This window comes from Urocitellus parryii, chromosome 2 (genome assembly GCF_045843805.1).
Source record: "Urocitellus parryii isolate mUroPar1 chromosome 2, mUroPar1.hap1, whole genome shotgun sequence".
In the NCBI taxonomy this organism is placed as follows: domain Eukaryota; kingdom Metazoa; phylum Chordata; class Mammalia; order Rodentia; family Sciuridae; genus Urocitellus; species Urocitellus parryii.
The window spans coordinates 106,083,231-106,100,314 of record NC_135532.1 but is presented as its reverse complement, the minus strand read 5'-3'; the positions used below and the strand labels follow the sequence as shown (position 1 = coordinate 106,100,314).

General features: G+C 43.0%; 1 protein-coding gene across 1 annotated transcript in view; it reads left to right on the top strand.

Moving 5' to 3' along the window:
- Pcolce2 (procollagen C-endopeptidase enhancer 2) overlaps positions 1-17,084 on the top strand; it is a 58,047-nt gene that overhangs the window by 20,872 nt on the left and 20,091 nt on the right. Inside the window, exon 3 of the mRNA XM_026385014.2 lies at positions 13,348-13,603. Coding sequence (XP_026240799.2) covers positions 13,348-13,603 — 256 coding nt within the window. The remainder of the gene's footprint in view (positions 1-13,347; positions 13,604-17,084) is intronic.

Here is a 17,084-nt window from a genome sequence, read left to right as displayed (position 1 = left end):
CGTCTGTGTACTGGAGGGTGACAGACGTATTCCCCTTTCTCTCTGTCTCCCCTTGAAAGCTGAAGGAAGGTCTTTACCCTGCAGACAAGGCATCAAAAGATCTTAGAGAAGATGATCCACCCCAGAGAAAGGGCCTCCATCCAGGTACCGACATTTGGGAGGCCTTTTGTCTCCATCACACTGGGGACAAACCCTGCCCCAAGATTCCATTATCCTTCTCTCACTTCTGAATAGGAACAGGCAGTTGACAATTCCTAAACATTCAAGGAAAGCCTGTTACATGAAAAGCAGAGACCTGAACAGACAGAAAAATTCCAAAGAGACACCGTACAGAGCAGAAGAAAATGTCAAACAACTGTCCTTCTTATCCTCAGGGATATTTTTAAAAGGTCCGATGCATATAAAGTAGAACCAGGATGCTGAAGAGAGAAGCAGCAACGCAGTAAACACTCTTGGAAATTCATGACTTGACAGTAGCAACAAGAAATCAATAGAAGGACTAGAAGGTAAACTTGGAAAGGATAGAAAGTAGAAAAAAGAAGAGGTGGAATACTGAAGAGAAAGGGTAAGAAAATTAGAGGATCTATCTAGGAAATCCCAACTAAATAATGAGAGTTCCAGAGAGAACAGAGAATATGGAAGGAGGGAATTATGAGAGCAATAATACTCAGCTCAGTGAATGAAAAAAGACAAAGCATGCCTGTTAAAATTTAGACAAGAAAATCCTGCACGCTTCTGGAGACTGGGAAATCACATGGAAGAGAGAATAGCACCAGCCTATGGAGAGCTGGAAGGTAGGGGGAAATGCCCTTGAAGTTCTGATGAAAAATATTTTAAAAACAAAGTTCTGTACCCCAAAAGTTCTGTTCCCCAAATGGCAGAGAACTCTGAGTACAGAAAAGTCATCTTTAGATAAGCAAGATCTTAACTATTTGATCTCCATACACCCTTTGTAAGAAGACTACAAGAGGATGAGCTCCAGCAAAATGAGGGCATGAAGCAGGTAAGATAAAAGACGTTGGCCGGGGGGCGGGTGTGTGGCTCAGTGGCAGTGCGCTTGCCTGGCATGTGTGAGGCACTGGGTTCAATCCTCAGCACCACATAAAAATAAATAAAGAAAAGGTATTGTGTTCATTTACAAATAAAAATTTTTTAAAAAAAATTAAGAAAGAGTAAAGAAGAAAAAGGACATTGGTGCCCAGGTGGATTTCCCAAGTCAGTGATGAAGCAAAGTTCTGGCCTGCCAGTTGTGAGAGTAGCCAGTCCTGATGGGACAGGGACAGGGACAGGGAAGGAAGAGGAAGGGCGCCAGAAGGTGGTTTCCAAGAAGAAAACGGAAACTGAAGGCCTGACCGTTACTCAGAGGGGTTTTAGTGATACGTACATAGAAAACTCAGCAAACCTTAACACAGGCATTTATTAGCCTGTTTATTATTAGCAAGTTGTACAAGAAGCCCTAAACAATTTTGCAAGACCTTGTCTTAAAATAAAAAATAAAAAGTGCTGGGGATGTGATTCAGTGGTTAAGCATCCCTGGGTTTAATCCTTGGTTCCAAATAGAAAACAAAAATGCAAGAAATGTCACAGTTCAGCTCAATAGTGAATAATATTTATGTGGTTATAGTAAGGGAAGTTCTAAATATTGATTTAACTAGACATTTAATGGAGGAAAAGGGGGAATAATAGGAAGGAGAAAGATAAAAGTTAAAAAGGATAAACCAAGAAACAGCAGCACAGCTAATTATTAAGAAACAAAAAAAAATTATTAAGAAAGAAAAAAACGCTGAAGAGTTAAATCGGTTGTCTTTGAGGAGCGGATATTGGGGGTGGGAAGAGGGCAAGGACAGTTATTTCCTAGTAAGGCGTTGTGGTGCTATTTTAGATCATAAACTGTGGACATTAACTTTTTATATATAAATTGGATTTTGAAGCAGATTTAGTTCTCTCTTGTGGCAACCAGATGCTGCTGTGTAAGTCCTTCCTCTCTGTTCAAGAGGACCTTTGGGCTCCCATGTGCCTCCGTTCTGTTATATATGTGTTTATTACCTGACTGATTTCTCTCCTCCCAGAAGGAACAGGCTTCTTGTTTAATTCTTAGTAAAATATCAGTATAGTTTTGTGCTCCCGATTCATTACAGATTTATCTTGATGAAATTCCAGATTACAGAAGTCTTTTCTTAAGAATGCCAATTTCAGTTTTTTTTTTCTTTAAGCCATTGAACAGAAATCAGCTGTATCTTATTAAAAAAAAAAAGTTTTGGGAAAAAAAAAAACTAGACACATCATTAAGAAGAAGACACAAGTGCTGCATGTGACAAAATGGCTCTCACTAGCACAGGGCTCTTCTGGCTGTTATATCTGTTGCCCTTAAGATCCCTGTCAGACAACAGGGACTAGTAGTTGAGGGTGGGGACACTTTTTCCTCTGGAAATTTCTACAAGTCATGTTTATCCTGTTCTCGATTAACTCATGTTGACAACTTTTGGAGAATTGAAAGAATGTCCTAAAGTGACTTAAGGACTTTGTTCCATTTTTTTTTTTGGAAGATGTGGAGAAATTGTCTAGTTTTGATTTTTATGACCTATCTGCAGTCATGAAACGCAACTAAAAGAAATTAGTATCCTTACTTTAAAAAAATTATAATCCTGGGCTGGGGTTGTGGCTCAGTGGCAGAGCACTCACCTAGCACATGTGAGGCCCTGGGTTCGATCCTCAGTACAACATATAAATAAGTAAAATAAAGGTATTGTGCCCACCTACAACTTAAAAAAATAAGTATGATCCTGTATACATGGATTGAGGGACTGACATATGAGCAAGCTTTTTTTTTTTTTTTTTTTTTTGGTACCAGGGATACTTAACCACTGAGCCACATCCCCAGCCCTTTTTATTTTTTATTTTGAGACAGAGTCTCGCTAAGTTGCTTAGGACCTCACAAAGTTGCTGAGGCTGGCTTCAAACTTTCAATCCTCCTGAGCCTCTGGGATTACAGACGTACATCAGTGTGCCCGGCTGGAGTTCATTTTTTGTCCCAGCTGATATGTGTTACTAGGATGGCAGCTGGTATTTAATGAATAATTGTCAGTTGGAGACCAAATAAGCAAATGACAATAGAAAATCCCCAAACTGTTCACATATCGGAGACCACAATATACAAAATAAAGATAGGAGACTTCTCCTTCTCCATAGTGGCCTACCCTGCACTTTCTGGATGCCTGGCTCCCAGCCATGTCACCGACACAGATGCATCCGAGTGGTACAGTCCTGCCCATGCAAGGTTTACAGTGCACTGTGAGGCCAAGGATGCACTGCAGGCACCTGCGAGACTTGTGGATGTTGGGGACTCCACCAAGGGAGAGAGAGAGAGAGCAATGAGGCCTCTGGAAGTGCCAGAGGGGAGATAAGGTGTCCCCAGGTCTGGGCTCTGGGAGCGGGGATTGGGGGAAGGTAGGTGTATTTGTCCCTGACTTTGAAATTGGGTTGGGAGTCAGCAGTGGGAGGTTCCAGGCAAGGAATGCAGGTGTGGGGAAGGAAAGGGCCAGGTGTGTTTGAGACTGGGTAGAGGATGCTCCAGACAATGGAGAGCTTCAGGGCTGAGGAGGCTGCAGTGGCAGACTGGTGGGCGCTGAACTCTTGTTATTCTAAAGGAGTTGAAGCCTTTCTGTTCTCCTTCCATCCTTCATTCAGGAGTGATTCATTCATTCAGTGTTGGTGTTGGGATCCAGTGGGGCAGCTTCCAACAGTGGAGGAGAGGCCTCCATGCCCGAAGGCTGGGTGGCCATATGTCCTCATTTGTCCTGGAAAGGTCCCCTATGTACTTGCCATTTGGGCATCTCATGTGATTTTCCATTTGTCATGGATTTTTTCATTATTTTAAAAGAAACATTACTCTTTTTTTTTTTTTGTACCGGGGATTGAACTCAACCACTGAGCCACATCCCCAGCCCTATTTTGTATTTTATTTAGGGACAGGATCTCACTGAGTTGCTTAGCACCTCACTTTTGCTGAGGCTGGCTTTGAACTTGTGATCCTCCTGTCTCAGCCCCCTGAGCCGCTGAGATTACAGGTGTGTGCCACTGTGCCCAGCAGAAACATTACTCTTTAATAGTTGATTTAGAATAATCCAGGATGCATTTGGTAGAGCTTCACCTTGTACTTCTGTCTTCTGTGGTGGTCTCGTGTAGACGTGTCAGGCACAGATGCGCAGTGCTGAGTGCTCTTTCCAACATGGGATTAAATGCAAAGATGAGCAGCGAGAACTTGGGTCTCTCCCCACCCTTTCCTGACATCCTAGGCTTAGCTGCAACGGGCAGCCAGTCTTGGGTGGCAGAGGGACTGTAATCAATGCTGCTGCTCCTGTCTGACACTTGAGGTACCAGTGCCACGGTGGGAGTCATGACTGGTGAAACACATGAAGCCACCAGGGTATGCTTGGCTGGTTTGGTGGGAAACATGGGACAGAATAGCTTTGGTGTAGATGCAATGCACGCTGGGAAAAGGAGGCTGTCCTGCTGGAGAACAGAGAACCTGAAAGCTCTCGCTGGAGCGTTTTTGTTTTTTTTTTAATTGATTGCTCGTTATAAATCTACAGCTCTTTGTTTGATTCTTTGGTCATGCTTTTATTTTGCAGGAAACCTTTGCAGGAGCAAACAGCTAAAAAGAAAGCTCACTTTTAACGGTTTAGGCAGTGAATTTCCAGTTCTCAAGAAAGTGCATGATGAGTGCACAACTTACTCAAAGCTATCACTTATATCCACCCTGGGGTCCTAGTGACAGTGACAAGAGAAGCCCCTGTGAAAAGGAATGCCCCTTATTTAGTGCTCCAGAACCTAAGCTGTAGTCCCTTACATGGTTGCCCATGTCCCCATCCTACCTGTCGGCACTTAGAGTTCCTGTTACTCTGGTTCTGCTTTGCTCCTCTATTTCTCTTGGCAAACTTGAGTTTAGTTGGCCTTGCAGCCCCATAAGGCAGGACCACAGCTATTATCTCCTCCAGGACATTTTTTTCCCTTCATCCTTGGACAGCATTTGTAGCAGGGGCGTTATGTGAAGCCTATCTCTGTTGATTTCACAGCCAAGTCAAGACCCATCTCTCTTCTCAGTTTAAGAAGCACTATGGCTACTGACTGGGTGCCTCTCGGCCAGCTCACCAGGCTCAGATAGCGGAGTCACGGGTGGTCATGGTGGTGGCGTAGGGATGAATGTTTTGGCAGGGATGTTGAAAGTACAGCATGTATGCTAGAGTTTGGATCTTGAATGTCTCCCAAAGGCCCATGTGCTGAAGGCTTGGACCCCAGCCCATGTCACCACTGGAGGTCTTGGAACCTCTAGGAAATGGGGCCTATTGTAAGGAAGTTAGGTCATTGGGAATGTTCCCTTGAAGGGGATGTCGAGACCCTATCCCCTTCCTCTATCTCTCTTTTGTGTCCTGGTTGCCTTGAGGTGTCCAGCTTTGCTCTGCCGTGTGCTGTCCACCATGATGTAATGTGTCATCACAGGTCCCAAAGCAGTAGAGCCAACCAACAATGGACTGAAACCTCTGAAAACAAGAGCCCAAATAACCTTTCCTCCTTTATTAGTGAACTGTCTCAGGTACTTTGTCACAGTGATGGGAAAATTGACAAACACCATGTATCTTGATGATTCTAAAATTTTCTCACCTTTGTGATTGCTCCAAATTGTCCGTGTCCACTCCAAAGATAGGTGCCTTAAACTGAATTCATCTTGCCAAGTGTATTCCAAGCTGTCAACAGTCAGGCAAAGTTGTCACCTCCCTGACTGATGTGATGGTATAGCACACTGATTCATACAGAATTTGTAGCACCAAAAACAACAAAGACAATAGCTGTCGGTCTCAGAGACACTGTGTAAGAATAACGGGGAATGTCACTGTCTGGGTAATTAACAGAGTGCAAAGCTTCTTGAACAGACAAGCCCCTAAATCTCAGGGGCCAGCACAGTGAATGCCTATTTCTTCACAGTCCTGTGCAATTTTGGGCTGCCCTTCAATCATAAACCCCTTCCCTGTGTGGAGTCTGCAGTCTCCTGGACCCTCCTGTTCCTCCACCAACTCCTCTCCTTAGAGCAAGAGAGACTCCAGAGGATGTGCAGGGTGTTCCTTGGCTGTGCCTGGAGAGGGTACATCACTCCCTTCTACATTCCACTGGCCAGAACCCAGTCACCTGGCCTCAGCCTAACTGCAAAGGAGGCCAGGAAATGCTGGCTTCTGTGTGGCCAGGAGATGAAATGAGGTTTGGGAGCATTTCCTTGGGCTCGGCCAGAGCCAGGTCACAGGAAACAAAGGCAGGTGCAAGTCCTGGTCTCTGCCACTAACTCACTGGGTGGCCGTGGGCAAATCATTGTGGCTGCTCTGAGCTGTTTCTTCTTCCCAGAAGGTTGCTAATGATGCTTGCCCTGCACATTTGATTTTACATTCTTATATAAATACATGTGCTAGCAGCAGGTGGTGTGGCCTGTACCACTTTTTTTTTTTTAAGATTATAAGTATCCAGTCAATGAATATTTTTTAAGCATCTGAAACAGCCTAGCTCTGGACCAGATGTGGAAAAACTCTGCTCTCTGCAGCTTACATTCCAGTGATGAGATAAATGATAAATAATCAGAAAGAAATGTCTCGGCTATGTGATGTGTGTGATAAGTGACTGAGTGGCTCAGAATAGGTCCCTCTGAAGAGTAACCCTTGAGCTGAGATCTCAACAGTGAGGTGGAGTCAGACACTTGCATATGAGGGAGAAGGGAGTATCAAGCACAGGGACCAGACTGTATGAAGGGGAAAGATGAGAGATAGGGATCATGTCATGCAGGGTCTTTACCTCTCTGTACCTCAGTTTCTGGGCTGATAATAATATCACTTGCATAAGATTGCTGAAATGGGTTATATGAAGTATTATGTGTCCAATACTTAGAAAAATATCTGGCATCTGAGACACATCTTGCCAAGTGTGAGCATTATAATTAAGATGGGAATCTTGTTCCAAGTGTAGTGGGAGAGTCTTGGGTGGTTTTCAGCAGGGCAGTGACTGAATCTCCACGGTGGCATGTGGCCTGAACTTGATGTGGATGGGGTTCCCTTCCTCCTTCTTGACATCAAGCTAGTAAAATTTTGGGGGGGTGAAATTCCTAACAACCAAAGAAAATGCTTATAACATCATTTTTTTTTTCATTTTTCTTTTTTGGTGCTGGGGATTGAACCCAGGGGCAGTTTACCACTGAGGTACCTTTTCAGTTCCATCTATCTATCTATCTATCTATCTATCTATCTATCTATCTATCTATCTATCTATTTATCTATCTATGAATGAATGACAGGGTCTTGCTAAGTTGCTGAGGCTGGCCCGAACTTGAAATCCTCCTGTCTCAGCCTTCCAAGTTGCTGGGATTACAGGTGTGCACCCCCACACCTGGCTCATAATATCACGTGTTATTTCCACTAATTACATGTTTTGTTTTCTAAACATGTACAGACTTTCTCTTAAAAAGGGTAGTATTGACATGTCCACATGAATAGGCCTTGTAAGCTTCTGAGTTATCCTCCTCTTGGAAGAGAGCCAAATATTTATACATAATTTTCACATAAATTTTTCTGGCTTACATTTGGGGCGATGTGTGCAAGGTGACCCTGAGCTTGGGTGCCTCTTGGGCTTTTTGAAAATAAACTGTGGTCTGCATTTTAGAACATCAGTTAGCAAAGGTCTGTTTGTAGAAAAGGGAAATCTTAGAAGATTAAAACAATGATTTAAAAAAAATGAGATATGCTGCAAAAACAGATCTTTTTGCTCAAAGTAGTAACTAACACGTTGGGGAGAAGAAAAGCTACAGATACATGGAACCCTCTCATTTCTGCAGCAATGGACTCCTCCACAAAATGAAGCTAGCCTCATACTTGCATTTAGCTCTTAGTGTCCTGGAAATGCAAACCATCAGCTTAAAATGCAGTTCCCGTGTTTGCTGGCAGGAACCCTAGCATGGACAGACTTGGCACCTTCGCCTGTGACCGTAAGGATGTCCCAGGAGCCGAGGGTGAGGTGAGGTCATGGCTGCAGCCCTAGGCTTTGGCCTACATGAGCCAGCTGCTGATAGGAACAAGCACAGGACAAGAGGGTTGTTTTCCTACAGGCAGATAATGAATCCCCTAGTCAATACAAACTCCCTAAATAGTAGCTTCATCTAATTGCCATCAAAAAAGCGTGCTCACTGAGTTTTTGTGTTGAGTGTTAGCAGTTACAGAACTCTTGAAATATAAAGTTTCCAAAAAGATAGGTGTCTTGGTTTTGTGAAGACTGACTTAGAAAGGAGAGTGGTCTCCTGGCGCTGTGCCATAGGCAGGGCAGGAAATGTAAAGAGGGAGCAGGGAGTTGGGGAGGGACCTGTCCATGATTTGTACAAAGAAGCTGTGTTTCACTTCGTACCTGGCGGAGTCATTTGTTTAACAAGTGCTTCTGATGTTGAATCTTCCTGGGACCATGAGCTCTGCCAGGGCTAGGGGTGTCACATTGAGTAAGGCAGGAGAGGTCTTTGCCTCCTGGGGCTCCATCTTCATCACAGTGAGTAAGTGGGCTGAGCCTTCCCAGGCTCAGAGGCCTGGCGGATGGGCTGCCAACTAGGCAGAGCCCATCCTTGGGGGGCATCTGGGAATGTCTCCAGGAAGGCACGACCCTGAACCTGAGACCCTAAGCATGAGTGAGAGAAGGGCAGAAGTGGGCACATGTTCCTGGTCAAAGGAATAGCTTGTGAAAGTCCTGTGTCTTTTAAGTTTAATTTTTATCTTTCCCCTTTTCTCTTCTTTCTCATCCAGAAAATTCAAAGATGCTCAGGTTGTAGAACACTGTGGACAGCTATTTTCATTAATTTTTAAAACATTGAAAACCACAACTGTATATTTTGCATCTACACATATTCATGTGTATCGAATGTTTTGAATGGCAGGGAAGGACACCCGGTGAGTTGGGGACAGTGGTTGCTCTGAGAAAGGAGGAAGAAGTGAGGCCTGGATGAGGACAAAGGACACGTCATTTTTATTCTAAATGTTTTATTTATTTTTATTAAAGGAGACTAAAAATGAGTTGACAAAAATTTAACAGAAGTCAATTCTGGATGGTTGGTATTTGGGTACTTGTGAACATTATTTAATGTATCTTCCTGTATTTTAAAAAAATATCCTTATCAAAGAAAAAAAATCAAGAGTATAGACTAACTTCACCAAGTGGAAGGTTTGTCTTCAAGAACAAGCTTTCCAGAGTCCTTTCAAATGGCAATCAGGAACTCTCATCAAAGTTTGCCAACAGGACTTGAGATGCAGTTTGATGCTTCTATAAAAATGAACCTTCACTGCTCATATAGAAAATGAAGAGCAGACATTGTATTATATTGAAAAGGTTCACAGCAGTGTGTCTTTCCATTTATAATATAATTTCTCTTTGGCCTTCAATCCATGATGACATCTCTGATTACTGTAGACCCATAGTGGTGCAGATCACCTCTGCTGTGTTACAGAGCAACGTTTGTCAGGGTTGTTGGGATCAACAGTTGTGCAGAATTGCAGTGAGGTAACCCAGTTTCTATTGCTGAACATATTTGTGCCTCATTTCTAGAGAAACCTCAACTCTTCATTGAAATGAGAGCAGATAAAGAACTTTGGGAATGAGTAATTCATCCTGTTGGAAGAAAGGCCTGTGGTTCTTTTCAGCACCCAACTACAAGTCAGAATCAGCAGTGTTCCCTGATGTTATGACTTAGATATGAGGTGTGCCCCAAAAGCTCACGTGAGGGTCAATGTAAGGACATTAAAAAGTAAAATGATTATAAGAGCTATCACCTAATCTGTGGGTTAATCCACTAATATGGATTAATTGGATGCTAACTGTAGACAGGTAGTGTGTCGCTGGAGGGGGTGGGTCACTGGGATTGTGCCTTTGGGGTTTGGCGAGTGAAGCTCTCTCCCTCTCTTCCGGGCTGTCATGTCCTCTGCCATGCCCTTCCGCCATGATGTTCTGCCCCACCTGAACCCAGAGCAACTAACCCAACTGACCATGGACTGAGCCTCTGAAACCGTGAGCCCCAAATAAACTTTTCCTCTTGTATATTGTTGTTCACAGAGAAGCAAAAGCTGACTAAAACACCTGAGCACCATCTAAAAGTGGAGAACTTACCAGTGGAACAGACCCTGCGGCCCTGTACCTGCCCTGTAATCTTCTAAAGGCCCAGGGACAGTCCTCCTCATTCTTGCCAATTTCAGCTCCTGGTTTACAGTCACTGCCTTCCACACTCTTCCTTTTGTAATTGGTTGTGATTTCAGTATCTGTGGGTGATCCTCTTGGGTCCCCCTCCCTCCATCTCTCCTCAGCCTCCCACTTACCTCCCAACAGTCTAGGTTCTTTTCTGTGCCTAACAGATTCCACAGTCTGCCTTGATGATGGTCACTCCTTGGCTACATCCTCTACCTTCCTGCTCCTCCCTTCTTTCCCTCTCCCCCCTCCATAGTTTGAATCCAACTCTCCACCTGCCCTGCACCTCCACCCAGGAGGCTGAATGTGGGAGGGGGACTAACACCTGTCCCCTCCTGGTAATCCGTACCTTCACTTCAGAGGGTGCTAGCTGCTCAGCTGCTGCCTTTCCTCCCCCTTCCCCTCCCCTCTCCCCCCTCCCCTCCCCTCCCTCTCCCCCCTCCTCCTCCTCCCTCTCCTCCTCCCCTTCCCCCTCCTCCTCCTCTTCCTTTTTTTTTTTTTTTTTATGTACCAGGGATTGAACTCAGGGGCATTTAACCACTGAGCCACATCCCAGCCCATTTTTATTTTATTTTTGCTGCCTTTCTTTCCCATGCCTTCTTCTCTGGTCCCAAACTCCCGCAGGCTCTCTGCCATCTGCACTTGCTGTTGATGACCTTATTTTCCTTTTCACCAAGAAAACAAAAGCAGTCAGGGAAAAAAAAGAAAAAACAAAAACCAATATGCTCTCACCCCCTCACCCACCACCCTGCCTGCCTGCTTCCCTGTCCAGGCCTGGGGGCCCAGCCGACCTTGCTTCTGCCCCTGCCACTCCTCCCGTGTCCTGAGCTTGCTCCAGGAGTCTCTGGCTTCTGAGTTCCTCTCACTCCCATCAGCGTGCCAATGAGCCCTCCTGAGCTCATCCCACTGCAGATCCCCGTGAGCCTGTCCCCACCTCTCCTTCCCCCTTCCATCGCAGATCCCTCCACCCTGCCCTTCTCTCAGTCCTTCTCTTATCAGGCTTCGTCCCTTCCATGACACCCAAGCTGCGTGTGAGCATCAGCAGCCACCTCTGGTAGCTAACCCCCGTGACACGGAGCCCTCTGGTCTTCCTGGGTGTTCACCTCCCTCCCCACTCAGCCCAGCCTCAGGCCACCCTTTCTGCCTCCTGAGCTGGGTGGGCATCTCTGCAGTGCAGGCAGCACCCTCTGGGGCTCAGTCTCTGATGTGGCTCTGCCTCATCTCACAGAGCTGAGGACTCCGCAGCGTCCCCAGGCTCTACCTGTTCCTTGCCCTCTTCCCTTTCCTATGTCCATTCACTGGGGAGATTTCTCCACGCTCCCTAGCTGCCAGCTGCCCTCCGTACATCGACACCACTACTCGTTATTCATGTGACGAGGAAACAGATTAATTTGGAAATTTTTTTCATGGCCAGGATTTTTTTTTTCAGTGATGCCTAGGGAACTTTCTGATATTTAAGCTTTTAGATGTGGCATCACCTTTTGATAGATTTCCGATCACGGGGTAGAGGTTACATGCAAAACAATAGCAACAGCAAACTAGGGACCTGCTGCAGGGAGCTCTGTTTACAAATCAGGTACTTTTCTGCTGTCAGTTCTAGGTGGTAGCTTTGGAGCTTCTGATATTTGCATCATTAAGATAAGCTTTTAGCTATTAAAATAAATCATGGCAAAGCATTTATTACTCAGATACAGTTTGCACCATGGTGTGTGTGTGTTTGTGTGTATGTGTGTGTGAGAGAAAGAGAGAAAGCAAATAGTGCTGGAAACACTTCCTGTTATTTAGAAAAAAACAAATTCCTGGCACTGAACTCGGGGACATAAGGAAGCTGTGCTAATGTTAACATTATCTCTTTACCCTTAAGTCTCAGTTACTTTAGATGAATATAAACCAATCAGTTTGGGTTTTTTTTTTGTGTGTGTGTGTGTGTTTAGCTGCTGCTCTTTGTTATGTCATAAACAAGTTTCTACAGAACCAAAATCTTACACTATCCAGTGGAGACGTCATCTAATTAAAAGGGTCAAACAAATGTGATCAAGACTTTATAATTGAGCAACGGGAAGGAAGACATTACAAAATGGTGTGACCTGGGAAGGGATGGGACTTCCATAACTTGAGAATCCTACCAAATGCTTCTGTAGCTATTTATTTTGGTATTTATTTATAGTTTTTTTTTTTTTTTTAGAGAGAGAGAGAATTTTTTAATATTTATTTTTTAGTTTTCGGTGAACACAACATCTTTATTTTATTTTTATGCGGTGCTGAGGATCGAACCCAGCGCCCCACGCATGCCAGGCAAGTGCGTTACCGTTTGAGCCACATCCCCAGCCCCTATTTATAGCCTTTTTGTAGTCTTCTTTTTCTACTTAGAGAACGAAGAAGGACGTATCACAAGAATTACGTGGGGGTCATTATAGTGAAGAAAAGCTGATGAGAAAGTGAAAGGTTATCTTTGTAGTCACTAGTGCATTGTATTTCAAGTCTACCTCATGTGTAAAATTTTCACCTGGAAAATAAATAAAATTTCATAAAACTTACTTGAAGAAGGCATGATTCTGTTATTACTCAGTTAATTCAATCAGTACAAATGTTGGTCCAGATTTTGAGATTATCCCTTTGTCATATTTGTAAGAAGTGCTGTTTCAGATGCTTCTTTGCCAAGCAGACTATCTGGGTGCCATGGTATTCTAGAATATTTCAGTAAGTACTGGGGTCCATCAGAAGGGATATTCTTTGTAGGCAATGACTTATCAATAAGACTGAGCCAGTAATTTGCAGCTTTATGGAAACAAATTGTTAAAAGTATAAGATTGTACACCCTGGTAAATATTGAAATTGCCAAAAAATAAAGTACTCTAAAAATAAAGTGCTTTATTAAGAATGCTGTATGCTAGAAAATTTTCCCTGGCTTACTTCAGATTTGAGAGAAGAAAAAGCATCCTCTTGGGGACTTCAGTGGGCATGCAGGGCAGGTACCCTGCCACTGTGTGGCATCGCAGCCTGGAATTATGCTTCTATCTGTCCACTCTGGGATTGGGTACTTGCCAAGGCCTCAGACTCTTTTTTCATGACAGTTTTCCATTTGGCCCTTTTTCTCCGCAGGTTCCAGAGGGAAAAGTCGTCGTCCTTAATTTCCGATTCATAGACCTTGAGAGTGACAACCTGTGCCGCTATGACTTCGTGGACGTGTACAATGGCCACGCCAACGGCCAGCGCATTGGGCGCTTCTGCGGCACCTTCCGACCTGGAGCCCTGGTGTCCAGCGGCAACAAGATGATGGTGCAGATGATCTCTGATGCCAATACCGCTGGCAATGGCTTCATGGCCATGTTCTCTGCTGCTGAACCAAATGAAAGAGGTACGGTTTCCCCCCGTGGCCATGACAACAGTAAAGGCAGCTCACCTTGACTTCATGCTGTGTGGGTCAGGCACCGTTCTTGGCACTTCATAAATGTTTATTCTTTATCTAAAGCTTAAGAGCAGCTCAAACAGAGAGCTAAGGAATGCCACTAAACCATCAAGATGGCAATTAAAAATAATCTTCTTAAAAGTCTGAATACATTCTTGTAAAAATTCCAGTATAGAAATTCGTGGAGTAAAACATGAAGCTGACCTCTCTGTTCACAAACAGAGGCACGAACACACTCCTTGACCCTCACGTAGCCCCTTCTAGAAGGAGCCCTGCCAGTGGTTTCCATCTCTTTCCATGTGTTTATGTTTGTGTCCTTTTACAACAGCCTTTTAAGAATATAGGGATATCATCTATTCGAATTATTTTACTTAATTCTGTGTCTTGGGATATTTTCATGTCAGTACTTGTGGAATTTCCAAGGGTAAAATCCTGAAGGTACCTGTGGCAGGTAAGCTTTAATAAATTTTCAGCCTTTCACTTGAGGGCACTCCTGGGTCTGCTCTAAGTTTGAACTGCAGTGCGACAGCATGGACTTGAGTGTCAGAGGGTCAGATCAAGGGCTCACAGCAGTCAGAACTCCGGGGAGGAGATCCTAAAAGGGTGCCGCAGGAGATACAAAATATATGTGTAAAATCCACCCAAATAATTGACAGCTCAGCTCTCCCATATAGGAGAGAACCCTGTTGGCCTTGCACGGAAGTGAAAGACAAGAGCTGAACAGAGATCACTGCTGCCTTCCGCTGTCAGGAAGACAGACCTGAGTTTGTCTCCAGCCAAGTTAAATACTTGCTGCAGCAAAAACTGCTTTTCATAGAAACAGCACAGAATCTTGATTGTAATATATCATTGATAATGTCCACCACCTAATCATGTAATGAATAGGAAAAGTGAGTGCAGATTCAGGGAAAAAAAGATCAGTCAATAAAAGGCCCCAAGATGACTCAGATGTTGCCAGTAGCAAATAAGCACTTGAAAGAGCTATTATAAATTTGTTTCAGGACTTAAAGGGAAACATATGTAGAATAAATAAACAGAAACAGAAATTATAAAAAAAATAGAATAAAGTGATAACTCTAGAGCTAGAAGATGCAGAATCTGTCATTCTAAATTTTACCTGATGGGCCAACAAGTAGGTTAGAAATGGCAGAAAAAGAGTCAGTGAGTTTAAATGAAGATATCTACGCTGAGGCACCAGGAAGAAAAAGATAGAAGAAAAAGTCTCAAAGACCATATCAAGTGTCCAAAATATCTGTTATTTTTGTCCCAGGAGAAGTGATCATACTGCAGAAAAAAGCTGAAGAAATAATGATTTCTTTCTAACTAAATTTAGCAAAGAACAACAATTTATAGAGCCAAGAAGGTCAACAAAGCCTAAATGGCATGGGATCAATGAAAATGAAGCCACACCTAGTCACATCATATTTAAATTGCAGAAATCTAAATATAAAATCTCAATCATAGAAAGCCAAAAGATATACAAAAACAACCGTGGGAATGGTGGCTCTCTTTCTTCTGAGGTCCAGCCTTGCTAAATTGCCCAGGATGGCCTTGAACTTGTGGACCTCCTGCCTTAGCCTCCTAAATCTCTGGGATTACAGGTGTGTGCGGCTGCACCTAGGCTTTCTCCTAGTCAGAAACAAAGGAAGTATCACCACATTCCTGAAGGGCTGGAATAAAACTGTCAACCCAGATTCAATGGCTCGTCTTCAACAATGAAAGTGAAACAGAAGCGTTTGTAGATAAACACGATAAATATCTGAAAGACATTTCATACTCATGTCATGAGAAATAGTGAAGGGAGTTCTCCATGTTGGAGAAATGACCCCACAGAGTAACCTGAAGGTAATGGAAGGCATGAAGGTCCTTGGAAATGATTCATTTAAAAGGCTGTGCATTCTTTTCTTTTCATTTCTTCATGTGTATGTGTTCAAAACAAAAAAAATTTAATACTGTATTATGGAATATATAACATATAATGTTATATGTTTGCAACTAAAGGATGGAGAGAAAAACAGAGCTATGCTTATATACTCACACACAGTACATGAAGAAGTACAGTACTATTATTATTGTTGTAAATTAAATATGCATATCGTAATCTCTAGGATGCCCATTAAAGATGCAAGAGTTATACCTAAAAGCCAAAAGATTAAAATAGAATACTAAAGTTATTATAACTTAAATAAATCTGAAGAAAGAACAGTTGGAATGAAAGAGGGTGAGACAAATAGGAAGTGGCATGCTTAATCCAAGCACAATGATCAGGACATTAAATATAAAGGATTAAATACTCTAGTTAGAAGACAGCCAGTTGTTAGAATGGTTTCAAAAGCAAGACCCAACTCTATGTTGTCTATGAGAAAGCACTTAAAATACAAAACCCAAATAGATTGAAAATAAAGGGATGAAAAGATATTATGCAAGCTTCATTAAAATTAAAATTAGGCTGGTTGCAGTGGCACACGCCTGTAATCCCAGTGGCTTGGGAGGTGGAGGCAGGATGATCACTAGTTCAAAGCCAACCTCGAAATTTATCAAGGCACTAAGCAACTCAGTGAGACCCTGTCTGTTATAAAATACAAAATAGTGCTAGGGATGGTCAAGGCCTCTGAATTCAATCCCTGGTACTACCCCCAAATTAAACATAATCTTATAGAAAGACAGTTACAAATGTGAATAGACATTCTACAGAATAATATAAAGAACTCATACAACTCAATAATAAAAAGGATAAAGATCTCAAATATAAAAGTGGGTAAAACACTTGGACATACATTTCACAAAGGGAAATAGAAATGGCCCATAGGTACCTGAAAAATTGCTTTGTATCATTAGTCATCAGGAAAATGAAAATTAAAGAGATACCATCACCTACCTGTCCTGTGGGTGAAACAATCAGAGTGTTTCACCTGAAGAGGTGTAAAGTGATAAAGACCCCTGGGGGAAGGTTTGGTAGTTTTTTATGAAGCTAAACATCTATATTTATTCCTGGCCCAGCAGCTGCATTGCTAGGTATTTATGCAAGACAAATGAAAATACATGTCCACAAAGATAATCTTAGTGGCCTCATTTATAGTAGCCTAACTGGAAGTAACCCAAATGAGCATCAACAGAAAAATGGGTGAACAAATTGTCGTGTTTCCATTACAATGGAGTACGCTCAAGAATATAAAGGGACAAACCACTAATGTAGCATCGAGCTGTGAATTATGATAAGCAGGAGAAGGCCGGCTGGAAGAACGTGCTCTACCTGACTCCATGAATATTGGGCTCTGATAAAATTAAGGTAAAAATTTTCAGTAAAGTGTTGTGAGGAATTGACAGGTTGGGAGGGGATATCAAACTTTTGTGAGAAATGAATTCTATATTATCGTAGGAGTGTGGCTTACAAAAATACATCTATTTTCCAAACATGTATAACTAAGAT